Source organism: Stegastes partitus, unplaced genomic scaffold, assembly GCF_000690725.1.
Source record: "Stegastes partitus isolate 25-593 unplaced genomic scaffold, Stegastes_partitus-1.0.2 Scaffold321, whole genome shotgun sequence".
Classification (NCBI taxonomy): Eukaryota; Metazoa; Chordata; class Actinopteri; family Pomacentridae; genus Stegastes; species Stegastes partitus.
The window spans coordinates 406,531-434,348 of NW_007578052.1; the positions used below are offsets into that span (position 1 = coordinate 406,531).

General features: G+C 39.6%; 1 protein-coding gene across 1 annotated transcript; it reads left to right on the plus strand.

Annotated features, from left to right (window-relative positions):
* slc43a1a (solute carrier family 43 member 1a) lies at window positions 1-27,715 on the plus strand. Its single transcript, XM_008283629.1, has 15 exons — window positions 1-193; window positions 6,824-6,987; window positions 7,745-7,937; window positions 8,767-8,822; window positions 9,858-9,934; window positions 18,383-18,475; window positions 18,822-18,955; window positions 19,054-19,181; window positions 20,274-20,420; window positions 20,530-20,565; window positions 20,663-20,798; window positions 21,409-21,535; window positions 21,642-21,715; window positions 23,256-23,379; window positions 24,958-27,715. The coding sequence occupies exons 2-15, from the start codon at window positions 6,834-6,836 to the stop codon at window positions 25,153-25,155; spliced, it is 1,677 nt and encodes a 558-aa protein (XP_008281851.1). The 5' UTR covers window positions 1-193; window positions 6,824-6,833; the 3' UTR covers window positions 25,156-27,715.
* Window positions 27,716-27,818: the final 103 nt, after the last annotated feature.

Consider the following 27,818-nt stretch of genomic DNA (forward strand, 5'->3'; position numbering starts at 1 on the left):
AACAAGGAAGAAAGGAAGCAGGGAGAGCAAAAGCTTTAATTTGGGGATTCAGGCTGACACTGTTTACAAATTAAGAAAAACAACAGTCAGCTGTGAAAGCTGATTTTTTGAAATCCTCATTTTGTCATTTACTTAGTAAGAAACGCCTTTATTTCCATCTTTTTTTTCCTCTCTGAGAAGACGCACAACTGAAGTAAGTAAATTAGTTTGTACTTAATTGTCCACTTTGTGTTAATACGTGTAGTATTTGTTGTAATAACACACACATGGCAGCATGACGCGGAGGCAAGAATAACCGGCTGCTGATACTCACACGTGGCATTACACAGAGACAACTTTCCTTTACATGGTATCGAGGAAACTCCGTTATTAAACCCGCCAATGTGTGCGTAATGGGAACCAAAAAAGGCGCAAAGTGTGTTGGCGCACGGAGGGTGAAAGTGTGAGAAGCACAATGAGTAACACCGAAAGACGCTGTTTCGGAAGTGACCATTTAGTGACTGCCATGCTTTTTACAGTATCTTCACTCAGGTCTTTTCTTTCATTAAGCTGTAAACTGCTGCTTCAGTAAACTCAGCGATGGAGCTCATTTGTTCGCCTCTAAGCGCTCAGTTTACCTACAATTAGACATGTTTGTTTTAGTGCTCTCTAATTTGAACTTAATCACAGCTTTAGTCAGCAGCAGTGGTCGCGTTTGTGTCACCAAGCAGGGGAAAAAAAGACAGAATGTGTTGCCTTCACTGGCTCCCCGTAGAGTACGTTTTTATAGTAACACTTTATGGTTTGGTTTAAATGTAAATTTAGCTGTAAAAACAACGTTTAAATACATAGTAGGCCTGTTTCACTCAGAGGAACTTGCAATGTGGTGAAAACATTGTGGACATCTTCAAAACAAAAAAAAAATCTTTGCAATTAAACCTGTAACTTTTAGTTTTTAGTTTTATCCTGATTAATATTAGCAGTTTCATTGATAAAATATTAAAATGTCAGAGAAAAACAACAACAACAACAATGGCCATGACATTGTTGTTGTTGTCCAAACAAAGTCAGTTTTTAAGTTTGAATGAGTTTAAACAGAAATGTAGCATCACCTTACATTAGTGAAGCAGTTTGGGATATTTATAAGAATACACAGTCTGATTGCTTTCTTAATTAATGTTTGGATGAACAGAACAACAAAAATAAAGAAAAACTGACTCAGAGAAGTGAAGCATCAGAAGTGTTGTGTGATTAATTACATTTACTGTCATGTGAGAGAAGTACAAACAAAAACCCTTCCACTAAGAAACTGGAAGCATTTTGAAAATGAAATAATAATAATAATAATTTATCGTTATCAATAGCCTAGCTAGCTGTTAATACTGAAAAAATAAATAAATAAAATGAAAACTCAGTTGATTACCAAATTTAATGAAGCACAAATCATGTCAGCCTTAGTGAGCAGGTAGACCATCAATGGAAACTGGAGGTCTGACTGGTCTCTTTATTGTTGGGGCTGTTCATGTGAGTTGGTCATGTGAGTTTCCACTTTTCAGACAGCAGCTGAACGTCTCACCAGCCTCGCTCCGGTAACCGGACCCTGGCTGAGGTCATGCCCGCGGAGAAGCAGCTGCTCTCCGGCCGACCAGCTTCAGGGGTTTGCCGGGTTTTTTTTTTTCTCTCTCTTCTTTTTCTCGGACTCCTCGGGGGGAACAGAGGCGTCCCGGGCGTGCGGTTTATTTTCTAGGAAACTTGTGAGGATAAAGAGTTTGCCTTGAGTTCCTTTGTGTCCTGCTGAGGTTGATAAACACTCCCGGTCAAGGTCGCCAATATCCCCGCGGGGAAAAAAGAGCAGAGATGGATGTGAGCAGCAGCAGAGAGACTTGAAAGGAAGCAGGGACACGTGAGGAGTTAAGTCAGATTTTGATACTGAGGCAGCAGAAAAGATGGTTATATTAGAATAACCCAACAGGCTGCTGCCTCCTCCACAGTGAGCACCAACAGAGTCCATGTGAGGAGACTCGTGCAACATTGCATCATTCAGCGCTCAGGTATTTCAGGAAACAGCTTCCTTATAAGGAGTCTCTCCCAGTGCGGCCTTCACCTGCTCTCTTACACACACACACACACACACACACACACACACACACACACACTTCACAGTGTTATGACAGCGGCTCGCAACTGCCTGCCAACAGTAAAGAAGACCTTGCTTTCATGTTTAACTTGTTGGCAAGTCTTTGTTGTGTGTTGACCTACAGGCATCCCAACACAAGAGCACTCCCTGAGCTCCACAATGACAGTTTCACAGTAATTGCTGCTGTAAAAAAAAAGAAAGAAAAAAGCTGCACAGAAACAGGCGGGAAACTTAGAGAAAGAATGTGTGATAAGCAGCAGTGGAGGCTGAGGCAGCAGGCCAGACAGTTGTGTTGGATGACTTACATCAGTCCACGTGGTCCTTTAACGTGAGCGCACACCAAGCAGCCACTTGTGCCCTTTTTCTTGCAGTTTTCATGACATATGTTCCCCGTTTTATTTACAACATTGTCTCCTGTGAACCAGCGTGCATGTGAAGTGTAGCGTTTGTTTTGTGTGTGTTGTCACTCGTGATGTGGCCGCCACTGTAAATCCAACACATGTGACAGCGGCCTCTATACTTAGGCTTTTCATGGACCCCCTGTATGCTGTCTCTCCGTTCTGCAGCATCAACAAAACAACAAGTGCACTCGTTTATTTGGCTTCTACAATACAGGCGCTGCTAAAACTTTTTTTAAAAGAGGCACAAACTAACTGTAGGTGTGTTTGTTTTGAATGTGCGGTCAGAAGAAGCTTGCAGAGGATTAGTAACGCTTAAAGTGATGAAGTGAGAAGCTGCCATGTTTAGCACACAATTTACACAAGAGTTTAAAAGAGTATCTACTGACAATAAATTAGAATGAAAACATGTGTCTGCCGTTTTAGTTCATGCTGACCCAAGAGCCAAGCAAGTATGGATTTACATCATGTCAGCTTGATTTGTGTTGAAGCTTCAAGTAGCTTTGGCTAAACTCTGTACAAAGAATTTGCCTCTTATTTCCTCTGTTTAAATTGTGTTAAGCATTGTATTAACATGGACTACTTAAGAAAACAAACCTGTCTTTTACTCTAATGCACAGGTGGAGTCAGGTTTGCACAATTAAAACAGTTTTTATTACAAATTCTTGCATCATGCAGCAACATGTTTGCTATTTCAACAATTTCAATTCAGTGACTCATAGTGCAAATGTACATGAGAACGAGGATGACACATGGGTTTATTTGCCCAGGGTCATTTCTGCTAAACAAAATTTACTGAGTATCCACAACTTTTCAGAGTATCCAAAGAGGAACATATCAAGAGTTCATTTGCAACAACAGATAACTCCAATTTTGTAGATTTTCAGAAAACGTGTTTTTCGTTGTTTGCTTCAGATAACATCAATCAAACTGAAGTTGAATGGATTTGATTCAGTAGAACACACATGACATGACAAAAATAGAGATAACTTAAGTTTGATTGATATCGTCTGTTAGATGATGGAAAAGTGGGTTTTCTGAAGGTTTGTGAAGATGGAGTTATTTGTTTTTGCAAATGAACTCTTCATATGCTCCTAACATGATAAAAATAAGTTACCACAGAATTAGTTCTAACATTTTCTGATCCACTGAATTAAAACGTGTGTTCAGTTGCACTGAATTAAACAGAAAACTAAGAGTCACAAACAGCAATATACTGTTTAAGTCAGAAGCCCCTTTCAGACGTGAGCTCCTTTGTGTTAGTCTGAATGTGTCGGTGTCGTGTCTTAATGAGCACTGGTCACCTTTTCAGTCAAAGTTGCAGCGCTAATCTCGCTAGGTCGGGCATTTACGTGGCACTTTCTAGACAGCACAAGTCTGACCTGCATTCAGTCGCATTATCGGATAGACTCACATAAGATTTAACACACTGACGTAGGACGGTGTTACATATAGTGGTTCACAATGAGCTGGGAAGTGAAGTTTCAAAAGCTGCAAACTAACCGAATCGAATGATTTGAAGAATTCCCTAAACACAAAAAAACATGAGAATTCAATCTTTCCTGGAACACGCTGATGCTTGTTTGCCTTGTTATAGTCAGAAAACTTGGATGTCATTATATGTCACTTGGGGTCTAATCTCACCTGTATGATATATATCATATATCATGCTGTAGCTCTGTTGCTGTGGTGGGTTTGTCAGAATGTAAATTTAGGGAACATTAATGTAAAAGTAACCTATGACAAAATGACGAAATGCCATCAACAGATTGATGAAACCAGCAATGTTAGGTCTCCTATGTCTGAAATGGAGTATGGATTGGGACAGGGATGAACTGCCAGCATTGTAATATTGTCCCAACTCCATGATGACAGTAACTGGAGCAACAGAAGCATGATTGATGACTTGAATAATACCCTTTCTTAGTCCTCTGTGGCAGGAAATTGAATAGCTTTGGTTCAATTAAAAAAAACAAAACAAAACAAAAAAACAGAGAAATTCTGATCAGGATTTTGTAAATTTATCTGAGAAAGGATTATTTGATGGTTAAAGTAATAGTCGCAGCTCTGATGTTTATAGACTCCTAATTGTGCTCACCCAAAAAGTTAGCCTCGTTACTGTCTCGTTGACTGAATTAAAAGGTTATTTTGCTGGTGGTAGATTTAAATGACTGAATGAATGAGCGCTGTGTCGCCTCATTGTTCAGGGTTAGGGAGTTGATTGTGCGTGTGTGTGCAAACAGTGTTTTCATCATGGGGTCAGTTACAAAGAAATCCCCCTTTTCTTACTCTCTTTTCAGCACAAAGCCAGTTCACTGGGCTGTGGATAATCGCATTACACGCACGCCTCATGAGCACATATGCAGACTCATGGGCACACGCAGAGACAAATCTGTCCCATTAGAGTCCCCTTTCTTTGTCCAGTGCGACGCTCGCATGCTGAAAAGATGCCTTCATAAAGAAGCTCAGAGAGAGCTTCCTGCGCGAGGCCTGTTCTGCAGCCTCTGTTCGCTTCCACTTCTCGTCTGGTTTGCTGCCAAACGGAATAGCTGGTTATATTTGGATGTCTTGGCTAGATGTGTTCCAGACGTGTGTGATGCTGTCCAGTTCATCATGACCCAATCTGTCGCAGGTTACAGTGACCTGGCCGGTGTGTTTGTGCACTTTCCAGGTGGTCGTGACTAACCTGACTTGGTTGTCGCTGTGCTTTTTGTTTGTTGTGTGTTTGCATAAAAGCCACATCATCGCTTAGTTTTGCTCTGATTATATACAACCGGAGCTAACCTGCGTGTTGTTGCCAGGCTCGTTCAGTCCAACTATTTATGATGGAAATGCCAGCCTTTTAAGATGCTGTCCCTATTTCCAGAACAAAGCAGACCAACTGAGTGCTCCGCATTGTTTCACTCGGTCAAAATCAAGGGTGAAATAGTTTCTCTGTTGATGGCACGGTTGGGTGGAGTGCTGAGGACAATGCAGTGGAAGGTGTCAGGTACCCAGCTAGGATTTACAAAACAATGACTGGCCATATGCGATCTCATTAGGCAAACTGAGGCAGACATCTACTCCCTTCAGTGACTCCATCAAGTCTGCACATGAAGTAAACATCACGAAACATCACATTTGTTTTATTCAGTAAAAGTCAATGAAGTGAAATAAGATCTTTCTGTATTCAGGGGATCGATGTGTCAAACTCTGAACTCAAATGCATCACGAGTGGGATTCTTTTTAACTCATGTCGAAACTGCTTCGAAGATGAGTCAGAACTGTAATCATGAGTGCAGGTATTGACATTCAGTAGCAATTTTGTTGTATCAGTTTGTGCATTTCTGGCATTTTTTCTATATTTTAGGTTGTGTTTTTGTATCAGAGCTGCAGTAATTACTTGATTAATTGCTTGATCAACAAAAATGTTGAAATTCATGTAATAGTTTAAGCATTTTATGGATTTTTTTTTGCTCCCCCTATTTAAATATCTTTAAATATTGGTTTAATAGATTAGTCAGGACATTATCTTGTGGATTAATTAATAACTAAAGTAACTGTCAGTTGCAGCCCTGTTCTCTTATTGACTTTTGTGTAAAGAGATCTTCATTGCAAACTGCTTTACGCTGTAATAAGTAATGTGCCAGTGATCTTTGCTAAAATTCATTACCTTGTAGAAGATTTTGTGAACCCAAACGACGATGTGTTTTGACAATAAACATGAGCTAAGGGCTGCAAATAATAACTATTTTCTTCTCAGTCAGCGACACGTACATCAAGTAATCAAGCATTTCTAGCAAACAATTGCATAGTTGGTCAGAAATAGCAGGTTACAAAGGCTGCTGTTTACCTGCATGAATATTATTGGATGTTAACAGTCAGATAGCAAAATTTTGATCCTCTGTCATAACTAAGATCATAATCTGACATGATTTTTTGATTATTTGTTTAGGTAATCAAATGTCACATATAAATGTTAAGTGAAATTCTTAATGAGAGAGAAAACCAACAAATCCTCACATTTAAAAAATTTGAATACACAAGTGTTTTTTTATTTATTTTTTTTAGATTTTTTGGTTAATGACTTAAATTGCTCAATTTGAATTAGCAATGAATGACATTGTTTGTTGAAATTTACAGACGTTTTCACATTTGAGTGATACTTTTCTTGATCAACCATTTGCTCAGCAAAATGTAAAAAAAAAAACATCTAGCACATCCTTCAAATGCTATTTGTTTTACAGTTGTATATGCAAGCGTCTATTGAATATAAACACAACGACGACTACGTGATTAATCATTCCTCCTCATGTCTCCTCCGTCACAGAGCAGCAACGATGGCGCCCTCACTCCTCCAGGCCTTCAGGAGGCGCTGGTGGATGGCGGTGACGGCGGTGATTGAAAACCTGCTGTGTTCGGCCGTGCTGCTGGGATGGGGCTCCCTGCTCATCATGCTGAAGAGGGAGGGCTTCTACTCCCACCTGTGTTCAGGTGTGTGTTCAGCATCATTGAACCTTAACCTGCAGTTTGGGGTCCTGAAGACACTTTGATGCATCATGGGGGTTTTCCCCCAATTTTATGTGGATGGTTTTGCAGTGATGGCGTGTTCCTGAACTCTGCATCAGAAAATGATCCAGTGGTTCTGTCTAGTGTCTGAAAAGAAACTCACAGATTGTATAAAACACACTTTATAGGCAGCACAAACCAAAAATTTCAGTTTAAGTTTTGTTGGTACACATCAGAGATCTAACATTGATTTGCAATGTTATGATGTAGAATACCAAACAGTGTATTTACTTCACGTACTTTCCTACTGTTAAGAAGATTTCAGAAAAGGAAAAGTGGAGGTTGATTTTGCAAAAAAATTTTGAAACACTGACCATCTGGAGCTAAAAGACTTCAAATAGCGAAGAAGCCAATGTCAACAAAACACGAGAGTTAAAACGTTTTTTGGCTTGTAAAATAAAGTAATGTCTGTTTTTGCTGGCCGCAGATGTCTTAACAGATGTTTTGAGGTCTGACAGGCAGATGATCTACTGATTCCCTAAAATAGAGACGAAGCAGAACAAAGCTTTTTCTCTTGGCCTTTGTCTTAATTAACTCCTCTGATTTAGCGTGCAACCAACACTTTGTTGGAGTCCCAATACCTGACCGGGAACCCATGACTTTGGACATCCATCTTTACAATTAGAAGAAGCTCACAAAGTTTCTGAATATTCATGTTTCTATCATCACCTTGTTCCCACAGTGAATGACTCGGTGGTTGTGTCTTTGGGCAACTCCACTGACGGGGAGGAGGAGGAGTGGCTCAGCTGCGTGGACCAGGAGGAGATGCTGAATCTGGGCTTCACCATCGGTTCCTTCTTACTCAGCGCCACAACGCTGCCACTCGGTATCCTGATGGACAAGTTTGGTCCTCGTCCAATTCGGCTGGTGGGCAGGTAATGGTTGGACAATGGTCCAAGATGTGTGAGAACTTGATTCTGTTCAGTGCAACACACAAACAGTTGAGGCCTTTTTTTTATTAGCTGCACATTCATTTATATTTGTGTGACAAATCTGGAAAGAAAATCAGCTCCTCTACTACTACTACTGAGGTTATAGTAAAAGTGAAAAGTGAACGGATCACATTCCCCCAGAGGGAGGAGGGCGACAACTCCTTTTGTGTTTTCTTCGTGTGTGAATCAGTTAAATGTGTGAATCAGTTAAAGTGGGTGGGGCACTAGTTTGTGTGTGCACGTTGTGTGTATAGTAGTGTAGCATTCCTTTTCAGTGAGTGTGGAAGCACATTTGTACTTTCTTGGATAATTATTTGGCATTCTGTTGCAGTAGAGTTTGGCTGCCAGTAGTATCTTCACAACATATGAATAGACAGAGTAAAAGGTTATAAACTCACTTCACACACTCTTCTTCACAGTTTAAACAGCTCTGAAATGTAATATACAGGCCCTCCACTTTGATAACACAATGAAAGCTGATAAAAACATTCATGTGGAGCTGCATGTGTTTAAACAGTCAGGCTGTCAGGGCACAGATGATTTCAATCCTTTGTAGATTAACAAGCTTAAGTGCTGTTTGTGAATCAGACCAAATGTACTTTTAAGTATTAAAGCATTAAACAGCATGACGTGTCCGTAGTATGACTCGACACTCAGAACTTGTTAGTCACCAGCAGCTAGTTACCCTGTGGTATTTTGAACACATGCCTCGGGGGCAACATAGTTTGCTACATAATTTGAATGTCACCAATTTCTCATTCTTTTGTTGCAGCTCATGTTTCGGTCTGTCTTGTGTCATGATGGCTGGATCTGCCTACGACCCTGACAGTGAGTTCAAAAGCACATACATGAACACGTGCTGCACATCAATTAATCTGCTCGCAAAGGTCACATGAGGCTCACAGAAACCAGTAAAGCTGGAGTATTCTTCCTGATATTCTATCAGTAAAATTCCTTAGTATCGTGGCTATTTAAGTATGTAAGTGCTGGGAGACACTGGTGGCTGTTGTGATTGAAGGTTACAAGGCTGATCACCTCGAAGAGCTGCATTTAGAGAAGCAACCAAAAAATGCAAAACGCAGAGTTTTGAATATCAATGTTAATTCACAGGCCCAAACATGTGTGATCTGAAGCCACATGTGCTCTCAGAAGTGTTGTTTAATCAGTCAAAAAGCAATGAAAGCAGCTTTTCAGATTGCTCGACAGGGCACTGGGTCCTTGCTGCCAAATGCTTACATAACTTAAACCTCACAGACTGAGAGAAAGCTGCAGGTGCGATTGAAGAAGTGCAACAGGGACGGGTTTCATGTGAGTCACAGTTTCAGTGGGAATGGTAATTTTTGCATTTTTGCACAACTGTGTTTCCTGATATATTGCACTTGGCTATATTGTGACAACTTTTCAGCCCGACTCAGCAACACTTAGTGTGCATCAAACACACACCAGGAAAGGCCTGTGTGGTACCTTTAAACACAATATTTTATTCATTTTTCATTACAGCTTGTTCCAACTGCTTTTCAACCTTTAAGAGCCTTAGTGTGCTTCAGCCAAAATACTTTCTGGTTCATTAGACAGTGTCTGAAACCTCCTATCCTGCATTTTTACAGTTTTTTTGGTGTAATATTTATCTTGTTTTTATTGCCATTGGCAATTTTTTTAAATGTACTTACAAATACAGAAGTAAAAGCAGTAATAAAAAGTGGATGGATTAATTAATAATCCCAAAATGTTATTTTGTACTGGTTGTGACAGCTTGCTTCCTGTATCAGTTTGTGACCTTTGGTTGAATATTGGACTAAATGTCCTCCAGGTTCTGTTTTAAAGAGTTAAATTTCCTCTTTTGGTTTTTCTTTTTGTCTGCAGATCTGTCAGCGCTCATCTTCTTGGCTCTTTCCCTGAATGGCTTTGGAGGAATCTGTCTGACCTTCACATCCCTCACGGTGAGACTCACAACCAACAGGACACAGAAAAAGACACACATTCTGACTGATTAATGGAGCAGAACTTAATATGCTATGAATCTAGTCATGGTGTTGACACATGACACTAGATATATCATCTGGGCTTTTTTAATGTGATACTGAGCCCCCACCCTCGTTCCTCTTGAATTATTATAGTGGTTGGGCTTTGCTCAAAACAGAGGCAGTGTTTTCAAGCAGGCTTCTCATATCTTGCTGTCATTAGGTGCCTTTCCAGTACAGGAGTTCTGTGCAGGCGTGATGTGGTGCCGTATTCAGTCCTTTCAGCCTTTCTGTTTCAAATACGATTTACCCAACTTAGAAAGTGATTGATCACAACATTTGACAAATTTACACTGTTTGTGACCATGTCTGAGAGGAGAAAAGAGTCAATTGAGCGGATGCTTCCTGATGTTGTCTTCTCCAAGTGTATCTAATCAGCGTTGAGCTCTGGCCCGAAAATGGTTCTAAAAGAGGTTTTAACAGAGAAGTTCCTGCAGCTGGAACACAAGGACCGCCTTAGAATGGCCTTTGAGTTCCTGCAGTGGAAAACGGTTTAATGCATCTTCTCTGGTTTTGTTAGGTGACAGATTTGTTAGAAATGCTTTAGGAAGTCAATCACTTCTTCTTTGTGCCAGTGTTCATTGTTTGGGGCCCTCATGGTCAGCACACCCGTGACATAATGGTGCTCATGTTTGTTATTAGATTTGTACATATGACCTTGGGTGCATTCAAGATCCATATTACCAAACTACGAAGTTTGCTCAAAAAAGTTTAATACGTCCCAATAAATTGTTCATCAAATCTAATATGCCAAAAATGCCCAAGTGTGCTACTACTGCTGGTCGGATTTTGTAGTATGCGAGCCACATGATCACGGAAATCACAGATATGTCACATATTATTAGGACCAAGTAGTATGTCCCAATTGTGCGTGAAACAGTACACACTTTGTGAAGGCAGCTGTAGGACATACTGAGGGTAAAAAGAAATATTATAGGATTTAGAAAGCAACCCTTGTTTGACCTAAACCAGAGCAAGGAAGAGAAACACCTCCCCTTTTGTCCCACCAAAGATACACCACAAATTCGATTAGATAACCATCTGAGCCACAGACGATTCCTGTAGCATTCACACCATGTACTGAATGTGTGTGTCCCTGACAGCCTCCAAAAACTTTTGTCACTGTGTCTTACGTTTCTATTATATTTTCACCTGTCTAAATCTGTTTGGGACATTCTGTACTAAAGACTCAGTGTGTCTTGTTTCAGGTACATTTGGCTCCAAAGAAAAGTCTGATTCTGTGTTTGAATTGCAAAACACACAAATGACAACTTAAAACAAGCCTGCACAACCAGTCCTGTTTGTCCTCGCCTTTCTTGTCAGTAATATGTCAAGCATGCATCCAGTCATCAAGCAGAGGAGAATCGTTTTAAGAGTATTAGTCAGAATTTGGCACCAAAATTTGCATTTGGTTTCTGCTGACTGTCTGTCCTAGATTATAATGGAGTTGCACAACAGATATTCTAAGAAAGTAGCGATGGAGTTTTTTTTTCCTGGAATAAATTAGCAGGAAAGTTTTGGTAGCTGACAGTCTCAGCGTGGTCAGATCCTGTATTTGCTTCAGCTGGGGAAACAGTGTGTGTTGTGACTGGGAGCTGCGTTTGTTTACATTCACGTCAAGCATGTGTGTTTGTGTGTGATGTGTCAGCTGGTGTGCCAACATTATCAGGAGGGCTTTATTGTTTGCCAATGCCTCTTGTGTTCCGACAAGTATTTAGTGTTGTGTTGGTACGGTGTGCTCGTGATTCTGTCAGAGCTGCACGAGTTCTCCCAGATGGAAAGTCTCCCTCTCATGTTTCCACCAATGCCGGCCCGCGGTTCACCACACACCCTCCCAAAGCTCGGCCCACTTACCTCTATTCAAAATACTCAAGGGCACATTGTTTTTCTTGTCTCTACTGTTCGCTCTCATGTCCTTCTTCATGATCTCCTCTGTCTCTCTGCTGTACCCAGAAGAAAAATCAATACACAACCTTTTCAACTCTGCATGACTGTGCACACATGTGGATGTTCATACGTGCACGAATGCTTGCGTGCACACAGGGAGACGAACATGAAACAGATGTTTGGTGGATGAAGGCTCAGGCTGACTATGGACATGACCCTGTCCTGTGATCTTGTCTCTGTATTTTGGTTTCAGCTTGGCTCACTGCTAAGACACCTGTCTGAATCTGTCTGTTCACTAACTCAGGTTGAATTAATGTCCTTCAGCATCGGTGAAGAGTTGCTGACGGTGCTGATAAATAGCTGACGTGGCTGTTCTACAGGAACAAACACGTGAAGTGGATTTTTCCAAAATTAGATATCAGGGGTGGTTTAAGGTGACTGTGAACCAAACGAAAAGCACAGGACAGAAGGCATTTTAAAATGATGTAACTTTTTGGCAGTCACTTCACACAAGTCGTACTGAGATAGACTCTCTTCTTGTTTCTAAATTTACCACCTATAACTATATACCAACCACAAATGAAACAAGACAATTTAAAAACCACATTTCTTTTGTTTTTAGAGGCAGCAAACAAAAAGGATGATATTTTCTGTACAAATTGCCTGTTTTATCTCATCCTTGACTTTGAGAAAATTACTTTCAACTAAACAAGCAGCTGAATTCATGAGAAATGTGTGTAATAGGGGTCGAACCATTATCAGCTTGGCCAATCATTGGATTTGATATTCAGCATTATTTCCTGTATTAGCATCATTAAAAAAAATACTGATTTCCAGTAAAATGTATGAATTTTAAAATGGACTTTTTTTGCCTTACTTTATCTGTAGTCCATATTCTGTGGTCTCAAGCCTTGTCACGCACACAACACTGTACAATTAATTACATATTAATTATATATTTATAAATATTAATATCTATTGATAGTGTTATAGATTATCAACACAGAAAGATTATTTTTTTTAAATCTAAACATGTAAGACATCAGTAAACAAAGGAATCTCTGCAAAGTTTTGTCAAGAAGTGTTGACACCAAGATATTCATTTTTCCTGCAAATGTTCAGTCAGTTCCAAATTCTGGTTATTGGTCCCCTTGATGGCTAATATGTGCTATTGGACTTGAAGAAAACAACAATCAATTGCCCCTTGCTGTATAAAATGATGCACCATTTCCATCCATTTGATGTAATGGTGCAGCAATAGAACAACAAGGACTCACAACATAGTGTGTGAAATGTTGTGATTTAATAATCTTAGAGCTAATTTATAGAGAAACTAAATGGGGAAACAATCAGAAGTGAAGGTCATAGTGAAGGAAAATCACACATGTTTTATACATGTGTTCATGGGCTAATATCAGACAATGAAAGGTGGTCTCCAGTACTGTTTCTAAAGTTACACGCGAAAGGACAAGATGAAAGTAATTTAATCAATACAAAGGATGATTCAAGTCATATTCTTGTCTGGAAAAACATATTTGTACACTAATGCACGCATCCATGGAGCTGCAGTTTCACTCAGCTGTTCTGTTCCTCCATTAAATACACTATGTTCATCATTTTGACCCTTAGAAATGAAAATTAGCAGCAATGCATGACTGTGTCTGAGCGAGGGGGCACTCAGTGCAGCAGTGGCACAGCAACATGGAAAATCCTTTGAGACTCTGACCGCTCACGCACGCTCACATACTCCTATTTCTACTCTATTAATCACACAAGCATAAGATTAATATTACCCACACGTTTGAGTAATGTTCAACTCCCCCCCAGGCTGTCTGTCTCTGTCTGACCTCCACGTCCCTCCGTCCCTCCCTCTGTCCACATTTCTAATCGGGTTACCAACGTTGACTGACCTCCACCCTGTTGTTGCTGCTCTGACTAGCAAAGGACAGCAGAGCACAAGGACTGAGAGACACACAAACACATGCCATCGTGATTCAAACCATGTGCTTGAGACTAAATTGATTATAAAAGATCATCTCTGTTCTTTTGAGGTACTGTATAAAGAGAGAAGACTTATACTGTCTCCTATTAGCCATAATGAGAGAAATGACCCTCGAATCAAAGAGTCTGTCATCTGACTTTCAACATGTTAAAGTTCTTAGTTGTAAAATATTTGCAAATGTAGTGGAACTATTACAGTTACACCAACTAACTTTTCACCTGCAAAAATCACACTTATTATCGTGTGTAAGTTTTGGATATTGCTCAAAAAACAACCTGATATCATAACCTTGAAGAAGGTGTTTTTTTTCCTCACTACATTGGCACTATAAATGCTTGTGTGTACATATGCTGTGTGTATAGTGATAATAGTAATAATGATAAAAGTCATGTTGCAAGCAAAAGCATACAATTGGCAGAGAAATATAAATTCGTCAGAGGGAAAGCCTGTAGCTTGCAATAAGAGATCAAAGGATTATGGATTTTATTTCAAGAAGCAGTGAAGAAAAGTGTGGACATTTACATACTGGCCTGAAAACCTACTAATTTGTGGCCTGAGACTGTTTTGTTACACAAGTACAAAACACTGTAAAGAAGCGAGGTTTTGTTTGTTTGTTTGTTTGTTTTTTTAGAATAATAATTACAAATTAGATACACGTACCATTCCAAATTTCTGATGCAATGTTCCATGTTAACAGGAACAACTCAGTTAAAGCTGTTTCTGATCTTCATGCTCTTGATGCAGCAGCTCTTGATCTAAAGAATTCATTATGCGTCCATTTTACTTTTTCCCCGGTTTTAATTCAAAACTGATCCCAAAAAAAAAAGTTTTAGAAAAACATCCAGAACATTTAGTTCTGACGGATCACTGCTCTCATTAATCTGTGTGCACATGCTTGTGGTTTTAAAGCTCACTGGGAGACACGGTTGAATAGCATCAAGGTGATTCACGCCTGCCGTCCTTTCTTTAGTGTCACATTTTTGGCAGGTGCACACAACCTTCCTGGTCCTGGTTGTCGCATATGTCACAATCCCTTAATGATCTATGTTAACTATGTACAGTATGATGAGAGTTTAAGTGTTGAAGGAATGAAGGCATGCCTCTTTCATACACTGTAACAGACGTAGGATTCTCCCTAAACATAATTGGCTGCTCGCAAGGGCCTGTCTCATCACATGCTAGTGGTAAAAGTTGGGTTACGAGCCGTCAATCATCTTCTTGCATATATTAGTCTCAGATAGCAGAGAGGCTGAGCTACTTTGAATTTGCTCAACAAATGGAAGCAACCACAGGGAATTGAGGATGACTCTGAGTAGATGCTGATGGTGAAATTCAAAGATGCCTCAAAAACAAGAATCACGCTTCATGGTTTAAAGGCCTCAATGCAGGTGTTAACATTAGACCACTTTTTATGTTATATAAGCTACTGCAGCTGGATAAGAGTGCTGCTGGGAGGGACAACAGTTTGACTGATCTATGAACAGTGAGAAGGGCAGCAGAGAGCTGAGGTGGAAAGAAGAAGCCGGTGCTAATCAGCTGTGATTTAGTGTTTCCTGCTGGGATCTCCACAGAGAGAGAAGCTGCAGCTGCAGCTTGGAAAGATCAGTTAAATCAAAAAAAATTGTTTTTTTTAAATAAATCCCACCATGTAGCGTTTTCATAATTTAAGTCCTTGCAAAATTTCTATACTTCCCTCTTTTTTTTTCTTTCTCTCCTGCCTCCCACCTCTTTATTCCACTTTCTCTTCATGCGATCTGCCTTTGTGCCTCATGTTAAGAGTTGAATCTGAATTTCTGTGCTCATTAATCTACTATTTGGCCCATTCTCTCAGTGATTAAAGTCTTAATTAAACCCGATGCCAAAATCTTACAACACCCAAGTGAGTGAGCACAGCAAGAGTAGAGCTGAACTTATAAGTCATGACAAGCGAATGGTCAAAGCTCCATTTCTGTCTAACTTTCTGACACCACCTGGCCCCTGTGTGCCTCCATGCAGTCACGTGTCACCGTTCACATCCCTCTTGGCAGCATTAGCATGCAGAACATGTGTTACTCGGCCCTGTGTGAAATATGCATTTCACTAGAACTGCCAGAACACAGTGGTTGCACATGGACACACGCATTTCACACTCTTACTTGCTTTCTGCATCAGACAAATCATGTCAGGCATGACTTGGATGTCACTGTTAGTCTCCTGAAAGCAAACAGGGGTTAACTGACATCTCACATGACTGGAATTTCTTTGCTTGAACATTAGTAAGAGATGCAAACTCCGCTGTGTGCTCAGAGGGCCGTGCTGCCTACATTCCTCAAACCTCCGCAGTCAGAAGAGTCCACTGCTGCAGATCTTATGGTCGTAGTCGGACTGTGAAGTATTTCGATTCTCAGAAGCTGTGAATAAGGACGGGTGTTCTCGAGGATGTTTTTCTCTTCTCGCTCAGACAGTCAGGCTCTCTCTCGAACATCCTCAGGAAAGCTTTTTTTTCCTGTTTACCTGCTAACCTCTTGGTGTCATCTCTCAAACTGACCTCACGTTTCCCCCTGCAACACAGACGCACATCACAGTCTGCCAGCTGCAAACTGTCACAATATCGTAATCTCAAGACAGCAGCCAACTTCAGCAGAAAAAAATCTACCTCCATCACAACTACTCTCACACTTCTCACAGACATCTTCCACTTTGCTGGACTCCGTAGCCAAAAGCAGCTCTTGGAATTTCAATATGTGGTTAGAAAGTTCATGGAAACCCATTTTCTGTCGGTTATTTCATAGCTGCAAATGCAGATCGTCTTCACAGTATGTCTCTTTAAAACTGGGAGGTGTGTGACAACAAAGTTTCAGACAGCACGGCTTCATACCACCAGACCAATTAGGAGATATCAGTTACATTTAGAGCTGCTGTAATCAGTAATTTCATCTGAACAATAGATCTAATGACTATGTGTAACATGAGAGCGGAAGTTCACAGTAATGAGTCCACAGAGGATTATCACCAGTCTATGCAGTGTCCTTCAGCTTTACGGAAAGTGTTTTGGTTTTTCTGACTTGCAACTTTACTGTTTTGGTTCTCACCACTCCCACAGTGTTGTTTTTGGCAACGGCAGGCAACTATTTTCCACTGAAAACCTACTTTACACCAACTGCCAAGCACCAAAGAGGAGGGAAACTTAAAGATTAGCTGGCAAACATGGCCAAATATTTCACTGAGGAGATGGTGCAGACCAAAATGAGGCTGAAAGGAAACTGTAGTGGACTTAAATTCATCAGTTGCCAAAGCATGACTGCAAATAAATTCTACAGTTGCTCCATGTCTGCTGGGAGTGTGAACAAAAACTGTTTGCTAACAATTAAGCCAACTTTCCAAGTGTCAGTGTCATGTTTCCAGCTTTTTGTTAATTAATGCAGGGTTGAAGAGCTTAAATGGACTTTAAATTACTGAAAGGAAATTATTGCCAGGTTTGTAATCAAAATGATTATTTTCCAGTATGGTGTCACCTCAACACATCCATCACTTCATTCATTCGTTCCCTCAATGTGTAAAAGTTGGGACCTGAGCTCGGCACTGAGCTCATAAATGACTAATAGATGTGATCTGCCTCAGTGAGATCAGTGTGAGGTTGTGGAAAGTGCGAACAACTGCAGGAGAAAAAAACAGGGTACCGAGACTGTTGGGTGAACTCTGACACAACCATGAGATTAGGTGACCCTAGCAGAGGTTTGGAAAACCGCGGTCAGTGCTGAGAGAGAACACTGAGCTTGTCGTGCAGCACACATAAAATCCCACACATGTGATTTTATAATCATGATTGACCCATTTAAAACTCTAATCAAAGGACACTGAATGTGCTGCCAGCACAATAGGTCATTGTTGGGCTCGCTAAGCTACTTACTACTGTAAATAGGTCGACCTAATGTATGATGTGTTAGTGCCTGGTGCCCACCACCTTGTCCCTTGCCCTGTGTCATGCATGCCCTCGTGCTGGGTCCAGTGAACCTCTGTGAAGTTCATCAGGAGCTGACTATAGATCGGCTTCCACATTTTTAATCCTAACTCAGGGAATTTGTTGAAATTACTAGAATAAAGACTATGCATGGTGTCTAAGTATAGCTTAGTCTGCATTTTAACCATGGGGTCAGGACCCAAACTGGGTCATGACTTTGTTTCTCGTTTCCAGTGACATGGAAACTAATATTTTTTTAATGAGTCTGCACTGCAGGGAGAGGGAGAAGTGTTACTATGTGCAAAACCTGTTGGTAGCAACTGTGTCTGTCAAGTTTCTCAGCCTGGTTCATCTGGTTCATACAAAGCAGCTGTCTGCCCTCTGCTGGCAGAATAACGTAATGTACCTCCACTGAACCACATCATCAACTCAGGATGGTGCATGTTCATAAAAATATGCTTATTGTCCAGCATGTCACAATGGACTTGTTCAATTTGTGTGATCATCTATGTTTGTCGTTGCTCCTGTGTGTCTGCAGCTCCCCAACATGTTTGGTGCTCTGAGCTCCACCGTCTTGTCTCTGATGATCGGCTCCTACGCCTCCTCTGCTGTCACCTTCCCTGGAGTCAAGGTATCAAACCAAGATTTTGTTAACAAATGCACTGTACTTGCAGGATTTTCTCAAATAGACAGTGTAGATATGACCAGATGAGTCAGAGATATAAACAATGTTATGGGAAGAGTTATAAACCTGAACTGGCCAGGAGCAACACTCTAGAAGTGGCTCTGTGTCTGGTGGATGTGTAAAAGAAAACTGTTGGCTTTCATTTTAACCATAAAAACTTTACAAGGTGATAGTATGTCAGTGTTGTGTTTACAGCTTGTTCTGTTGCCGCCATGTGGTAAAGAAAAAAGCACCTTTAAACACAAGTGCAGTTTGAAGTCCAAAAACACAACACCCTCTCTCTTCCTCCCAGCTCATCTACGATGCAGGCGTCTCCTTCCAGGTGATCATGTGGGGCTGGGCCGGTCTCGCTGGGTTCGTCTTTTTCAACTGTTTTTTCAACTGGCCCATCGAGGGCTTCCCAACGCCTGACGAGGTGGACTACAGGTGAGTGCAGCTACCAGTCTGCTGCACCTCTCTACAGAGACACAAGGTACAGAAATGTTTAACACCTCACCTCCCTCATTCCTGTGTGTTAACCACAGTAAGATCCTCACACTGCAAGAGCTGCCTGCATCTGAGCAGAAAGGTGTTGTCGAGAGCCTGAGCCAGAAAAACGGAGACGTAAGACACTCTACAGAGAAACTTCCTGGTGGACCCGACGCTGCTCCCAGTAAGTCAGCAAGCTCAGTCATGCTTATTAATTCAGAGGATTAACACTAACTTAGAGGGTTTTTTCGAGGTCAGAAAAGGCCTTTGAAAGGTTACTAGGTGCAACAGTGACATGGTCCACATACAGTAAAGCCATTTAGTCTGTGTTGCCTTGTTTGACAGAAATCTATGCATTTTACTGCTATTTCTGACCATTTGATAAACAAACATGTCTAATAAGTGTAGTAAATAAAGGTCCAATGAACAAAACTGGATAAAATCCTCCAAGAACTTGGAATCTTTTCCTATGGACTTAGCATTCAACTAAAATGTCATAACTCATGGTAACGCAACTTGTTTTTTTTGTACCTAAAAAGGAGGCGTATCCTTATAGAGTGTAACTTGTTAGGTTTTTAAACAAAACAGGGCTGAATTTAAACAAAAAGGGTTTGCTTATTCTTTTAAATATTTCACAATCGATTCTTAAAGAGATAAATTGTTCAAATTACAAGAAATACTTTGCTATCTTGTTCATCATCTTGCGACCCCTAAGGTCCCATTATGATTAACCCTCTGAACTCTAAACAGTTTCTGGGCTTTTTTTTTTTTGTAATTTTTATTTTTAGAATCAATTTTGTGCTGTTTACTCTTAGGAGTCTTTCAGTCAGACATGCAGAAGTAAGTGTTTATGATAAGATGTCATAATTTTAGGTTTAGATTTGGCTAAATTTGTGAGGGACTGGCACATCACAGATGTTCAGTTCAAGGACAATCAAAAAGCTGAAAAGCCAACAATTCCTTGTGATTTTATTGTTTCTCGCTCTGATAAATAATGTAAATTTGGCTTCTTTTTTTATTTTTTTTAAAGTGCATTTTAAACCTGCCCACAGGTTTTGGGGTTCAGAGGGTTAACAGGATAAGAATGAGGTACCTCTTGGTGGCTTGTGCACCTCAGGTTGAGAACCACTGATTTATACTATATGACATAACTGTTTTTATGAAGGACTAACAGAATGGATGTCTGATGAGAAACAAATCCAAATAACCTATCAAGAAGTCATTTTCTCTAAAAAAAAAAATAGATGAAAATTAAAAGGCTCTCCTCCTCCTTCAGATGCTGTTCCCTTCCGTCGCTCTGTGTTCTCACCCATCTTCCTGTGGAGTCTGATTACTATGGGGATGTCTCAGCTGAGGATCATCTTCTTCATGGGAGCGATGAACAAGATGCTGGAGTTCATGGTCACCCATGGTGAAGAGCACCGTGAGTGTCCAATCCTCATTTAACCCCAGAAAACATTTACAGTTTGTTGTTCGTCATTAAAAACTTTCAAGCAATTCTGACAGATTGGATCATTTTTGTTATATTTCAGCATCTGAGCAGCTGGTGCTTGAGGCAGAAGAGCAAGGTGAGAAGAGTAACTATGAGGCACTAAATTTGTGTACGTTATGTGCCAATTCCTTTTTATGTCTCTTATTAATTTGATTGTATGTCTTCTCTTTTAGTAAGTTTCTACTCCTCCATCTTCGGCACCCTGCAGCTGCTGTGTCTGGTCACGTGTCCCCTGATTGGCTACATCATGGACTGGAGGATGAAAGAGTGTGAAGAGGAGAAGACTGTCCACACCGTCACAGAGAAGAGGTACATTCAGTGAAACATGACAGATGTCGTACACAAAGGGATGTAACACTATGTGTCTTATGGGTCTTAATCCTCTGAACCCCAAAACGCACCAATGGTTTTGAAAAGCATGTTGTCTTATAAAAGATTGCGAAATTGAAGCCATTTATCACAGCCAGAAACTGCAGTAACAGAAGCAATATTTAGATATTCAAATTTCCAACAGTGGCATGCAGCTCTGTTGGGAAACATAACCAAATATGAGCTAGCTTTAAATCCAGATTTATTTATTTTTTTGCAGAATCTCTTTATGTGTACAAATTGCCAGAAAATGTAAGTTTGTACCAACTGAGTTCTGTAAAAGAAATAAAATTAAATTTAAAAATTCTGTGCTTCTTGGTGCAATGGTGAAGTGTTTACACAGAGCAGCAGAAGACAAGTATGGAAACAGATTAAAAATGTATGTAGTAAAACATCTCTAGTATTTAGAGTTACCATTTTTAAGCAGTATTGGCAACATCTGTGGGCACTTGGAAAAACGTTGCACATGAATATCTTTGATTCCAGAAAGAAAACAAAGATATTCAACTTTTGTGTCACATTAAATCATCTTTGCTTGTGTCCTCGTCAGCTTGAATGGACCCAAAAGAGACCGTAAGATCCAGAAGGTGACCAACGCCATGAGGGCCTTCATCCTCACCAACCTGCTGCTGATTGCTTTCGGATGCTGCTGCCTCATAGACAGCCTACCTCTACAGGTAACACACACACGTTATGACGGTCAGACAATAATGACACAAGTAAAGAAGAATTAGGTCCAGATTTATTGATTCTACTGCTTCTTTTGTGTGTTTTCTACCTTAGATCTTGACCTTCATCCTCCACACGATGGTCCGAGGCTTCATCCACTCCTGCTGTGGAGGCCTTTATGCTGCTGTGTGAGTCATTCGTCATTCACATCAACTCTGTACAACACAATCCCATGTAGAGGAAACTGGATAAGTTCCACAAAATCTACATTTAAATCACACAACAATGGATAATGGTTTTTCTGCCAAAAGAGGAAATCCTTTCAGTTTCCACTTCAATAATAAGATAACTAACATGTAGTTTAAGAACTATACATTACTGAAGTCCTGGCATTGAGACATCGCTTTTCTGATCCATTTACAGTTACTACCTAACACCATATAAACACCAAAAGTCAAGCAGCACTTTACAGTGTGATAAAAGCAACCAGATGTGGTAACAAAAGTAGAGGATGGTCTGTCATGTGGGTGCAGAAACCACAACACTGCAACTGTTTACTATATTCTTTAAACTAAATTAACCCTCTGAACCCCAAAGGTGAAAGGTGTGTTATTTTTTCAAAAATGAAAAAAATTACACCTTTTATCAATGCTAGTAACTGTAAAAAACAAAACAAAACATAGAGGATCATCAGATTTTAAACTTTCTGACAGTCATTGAACTACTCATGTGTGATGTACAGTCCTTTCGATCAAAGTAACCTAATATTTTCAACTGGCAATTGACTAATTATACCCTAGATGTGTTTTTAAACATTCACAAAATTAAAGAATTTGCTCTGAACGGATTCTGTAAAAAAAAGAAAAAGTTCTGCACTCCTCGTCACAGGAAACACAACTGTTGGTCAGCTGTGTCAACATGACTAAAGTTCAGGGACCTTTTAGATGAACTGGGTTGAACTGCAGACTGTGTTTCCACAGAACAGAGAGGCGACAAATACAGAAACAAACTATATAATGTACGTAGATAAATATCTTTAGTATGTAGAGCCACCATTTTTTTCTCCCAATTTTGGCTCCACCTGTCGACATATGGAAAAATGTCATACATGATGTACTCAGATTTTTACAAGCAATGAAGAAAGTAACTTTTCTTTTTTGGGATGTATCATGTTCTACTGCACGGAGGACAATTTTAGGTTCTCACAATGGTTGGGCTGTTACTATAGAGGTGCAGGATTTTTCAATTGCAGCGAAAGATGAACCCACAGTGAGAAAAAAATGTGAAAGGACGTTAATGAACTGTTACATTATAGTAAATCTGGAGTTAAATAATACAGTATTATATGCATTGAACACCTATAGAGTGAGATATTGTTGTAGTTTGTTATCATACAAGACTACTAGACCCACAGTCTAAGTGCGTGGGCTTGCACACACAAAAAAAAATATGGCGTGATTTTATTTGAATAGCTAGAGTTGGTTTAAAACGTTACATCACCAACCAGAACCCTCCAGAGCCACATCAGCATTATAATAAATAATCACTCTGGAAATAATTACCATTTTTCATCACAAATGTTATCTCCACAACAAAAAATATATTTATATAATAAACCACAAAATCAACTATTTTACTGTATGTGCTGTCATTTTTGTGATTATTCTGGAGTTCAGTCTACTTTCACTGGGTATTTTAAACTCTAACCACCCAATACCTCTTCCACAGCTACCCGTCCAACCACTTTGGCACACTGACAGGCCTCCAGTCCATGATCAGCGCCGTGATCGCTCTGCTGCAGCAGCCGCTCTTCATCGCCATGGTCGGACCGATGCATGGAGATCCCTACTGGGTGAGGAAACACAACTTACCTCTGCACGTCTGCACACCTCACACTGAGACAGACGTAAACAAACTCTCAGCGTTGCTTATTGTGACATCAAGTGGATTCAGTCTTTCATTTGGTTTTGATTCTTGTTTCTTGTCTATTGTTTGTAAGCATATAAATAATAATATGAATAGCTGAATTATTATAATGAAGTATTATACGCAAAGCTCACAATAGCCTGTTTTACTTAGTTTTACTCGTTTCCCCTCTCCCTGCTTTACTAAAGACTAATAATTCAGTCTGTGATGTGTCTAAAGACGAAACTTTGAATTACAAATGATCTACTCCAATTATCTAACTAGCTGCAGCGTTGCACACTGTCAGGTTAAGTGTAAATGCATTCAAAACTGACAGTTGTTGTGAAGACAAATGAGCAAAAGTGAGCAAGAGAGGCCCGATTACATTGACAAAATAAAACACACGTGCATTTATTGAGCTGACATGTTTGTCTGATGAAATTATTCTTTGCTGGATAATATCTTTGCTCTGAAAAAATTAATGCCTATATCCTTTTTTTTTTCAACTGAACTTGTACAATTGCAACAAATGAGACAGAAATATGAAGCTTTGTGTTTGTCTTTGTAAAAGTCTCGATTTTAATCAGTGTTCTTCAAGACATGTGACTCTAAAGATGGCAGAGTTGATCCATCACTTTGCTCCAGACTGAAATATCTCAACAACTACTGAATGGATCATAGTTTGTACAGATGCTCATAGTTTCCAAACAATGGATGACTGATGACTTTGGTCATTTTCTAACTTTCCTTCTATTGCCACCAGCAAGTTGACATTTGTGGGGTTTTTAGTTTTCTGTGCTGACAGTTTAATTTTGCTTCTGATTGATTTGTGATAGTCTCTTCACAAAGGCAAACTGAAAAATGTTAGTACCGAGGCAGTTCTCCTACTTTGCTCCACTTGATTTTCACTGTTTGTGGACATTAGAAAAATTACAAAAGTTTTCTTGTTTTTGGTTTAAAGCCAAAATATGAAAAATTGGATTACATCACACCAAAAAACAAGTGTTGCTGAGCTGATATTCAGTTTTAATAGCCCATTCTCTCACTTTTCATTTCTGGTATTTGACTAGTAACATCTCAATTTGTCCTAGAGGATACAAAAATAATGGCATTCCCATCTGCTTCACTTTGTTGTTTGTTCCTAATTAGGAAATGTCAGAATGGCAGCATGCTAAACTAAGTGGTGAATATGGTTGTACTTGTAAACATCAAAAAGCTACTTTTGTCATTTTGAGCATGTTAGCATTGTAAAAAGGATTTTTATTCTTTTTTTGTTTTCTGTTGACCAGTTTTAGCTTTATGCGTTTTTGCTAAAAGTGTCATTTTATATTATTTCTGGGTTGTTTCTAGCTATTAGTTTTCAAGCATTTCTAGTTTAAAGTGGAACTAAAGAGAAAATCTTATCCAGCCACTGTGTAAAATCCTCATTTTTAGCTCTGTCCTGAATAAGTGTAGAGTCAATGTGTCGTTACATTTACTGACAAAGCAAAAATTCATGGCTATAATTCTACCTTTGGTCTTTTAGATCAACCTCGGCCTGCTGATCCTCTCACTGACTGGTTTCCTGTTGCCGGGTTACCTGTTCTACCACCGCAGTCAGCTGAGGAAGGAAAAGAAGGCCAGAGACCAGCGGGCCGGAGGTCAAGAGATGCAGGCGCTCAACCACACTGAAGCCAACGGCTACAAACCTCACAGCAATGGTCTCGCTGCCGTGGAGGCTTAGACCTCAGCAGGGCTCACCACTGGGGGAACTGTAGGATTCATTTTCATGTGTGCCTTCAAAATGAGCACCAGCAACCTACTCATCCAGACAGTTTTGTTTTGATGTCCAGTGCATTATTTAATTTTTTTTTTTTTTTGGTCATTGCTGGTGCCAGTTTTGCTCATCACAAACCACATCACAGAGCAAATACGATCTCCCCGTGTATTGTCTGGACTCAAAGTCAGACTTTGAGTTTTTGGTGATTTGGGGAGAAGATGTGTCGTCATCTTTTGTTGCTGTTTATTTATTTTGGTTTATGTCAAAGAGCCAAATTAGTGTCATTTAAACATAGACTGTACACAGTCTGTGGATTTAAAGCCATAGATTTCACTCACAAGCACATGCAAAGACAGACTGCGGACATCACAATCAGCTCGCTTACACCAAAGAACAGCTTGAAGATTTTAGGAAAGCTACACTTTGTGTTCAGTATTGTTTCAAAACCGTGCATAATGAACTTTAAGTATATTAATTGTGCTATTTCTACTGTAATTCCCCAGTAAAAGCTATAAATATAGAACCATAGGACACTATTAAAAGCACACTAGCTATTAAAGTACACTTAAAGGATGTGAACATCTGAATATTGGATTTCTGGTACGTATGAAGGAGCTTTTGGGGCATTTTCAGCCCGGCTTTTCCCACAAACACACGCACAGATAGGCTGGTTGTAGAGACACCACATCTACCTCCTGTTTCCTAATTTTGTACTGTCTCTCTGCAACCGACTCCTACTGTATGTCTGTCCGTCATTGTTTTTGTCTTGCTTTGTTCATTGACATTAGGAAATATAAATCATTTAAAATTGAAAAACCCCTTGTATAAAAAAAAATATAATCAGTCCAGAGTTTTCTCCTTGTGCTTTCATATTCTTCAGAGGTTCTTCAGCCTTTACATTTCTGGAATTTTTATATATAGGAAAAACATTTTTTAAGGTAAATTTCACAAGGAAAAATGTGACTGATTTTGTTAATTCAGACACACAGTGTGTGTCAGTGTTATGGAACACTTTGTACTGCTTTATGCACAGAAATTAACTAGTGTGTGTATAAAATATGTATTTAAGTGTCTTTTTTTATACTCTAGCCGCAGTAGCATTAAAAAGGGAAGCATTTGTTTCAGTATCAGCAAATGTTATTTTGTAGTGGGCTTGTTATAAATGAAGCTCAGATGATTTTTTTTTGTGTATTCTGCTTATGCCTTTTGCCTTTTTTTGGTCATGTATGGATTTAGGAGCAAACAAACGTTTTTTTTTTTTTGTAAATAGAACTGAGGCGTGGTTTGTATTTTATTATTATGCTTGCTTTACTGTAAATGGGTGTGTACAGTGTATTACTGTTTTTTAACTGAAGGCTGAGGAGACACTGGCTGCAGTTAAACTTCTTTTTTAAAAACGTGATTTCACATTTCACACTAAAAAGACACAGCTAGCTGCAGCTGGTGATCCCCGTGTTCCAGCCAGATTCAGGTCAAAACAAGCAAAATGTACATTTCTTCCAAAGTGACAACAAAATGTATCACATACATGTTTGTTCTGCACACAGCAACAGCATCATGGAGATTTGTGAAAGCTGTTGTAATGTATGTTTTTTAAAAATATTTTGACTCAATCCATTTCAGTGCCTGCTTTACAGCTTTTTAATAGATTTTGCCTTTCTTGTCTGATGCATTTATTTCCTGTTTCCTAGTTTTTCTTCATATATGAAGCGTGTTCCGCTCTTGAATCTTTGCACTCTGGCTTTGAAAGAAAGAAAAAAAATCTGTTTGATTTCAACTATGTGCCTTTGCTGCCATCGTGGCTTTACTGCAATACAAGTGAATGTAAGATGGACATTTCTGCCAAACATCTTTCTCTGTAAACCAAAGCCATCTTTAGGGACTGTAAACATAGTTGGTAGTACAGCACTTTTCCTCAGGACAGCACAGGATCAAAATGACAGAAATATCTTTACATACCAATACTATGCATTAGTCCAGCAGTAAATACCAGCTTGGTTGTAAATGTTTGCTTTTATTCACCATCACTGGTGTTGATTCTGCTTGGTGATCTTTTTGGAGGCTGTATATTACACTTGCTGAGTATACAAGAGTGCATTTCATCAGAGTTTTTCCAGGCTGGCATTTGCTTTACTTTGCTTCCTGTACCAGAAATTCCAGCAGCGACCACCTGTTGCCTTAAAGTCCCTCATAAATAAGTGGCTGTCGAAAAAAAATGGCATTAAAATGAATGTGCCTCCTGTCTCTGTAAGTCTTGGTACTTGGGATTTACAGTAGTTGCTGCCTGAATTGTTTGTGTATGAAGTTTAACCAACACCTCTTACAGTCTGTACAAGAAATAACATCCTTTGCTTCATCTGCATTTTAAAACTATATCAACTAGAGTGGTCTATCTGCTTATCGTTTTTTTAACAATCGAGTTGAGGTGTTGGTAGATCTTGGTAATTGTTCACCTTTCTTTCCTGCTCTAAATCAATATATCCAGCATGTGCATTTGATAAACAAATAAATGTATAAATACAAACATCTGAGTGGCATTTTTTGGGCATTTACTATCACTTGCTGCTACAGTGTTGAGACAATATTTTAAACCGTGTATATATGTCTATACACCTGATGATATAATC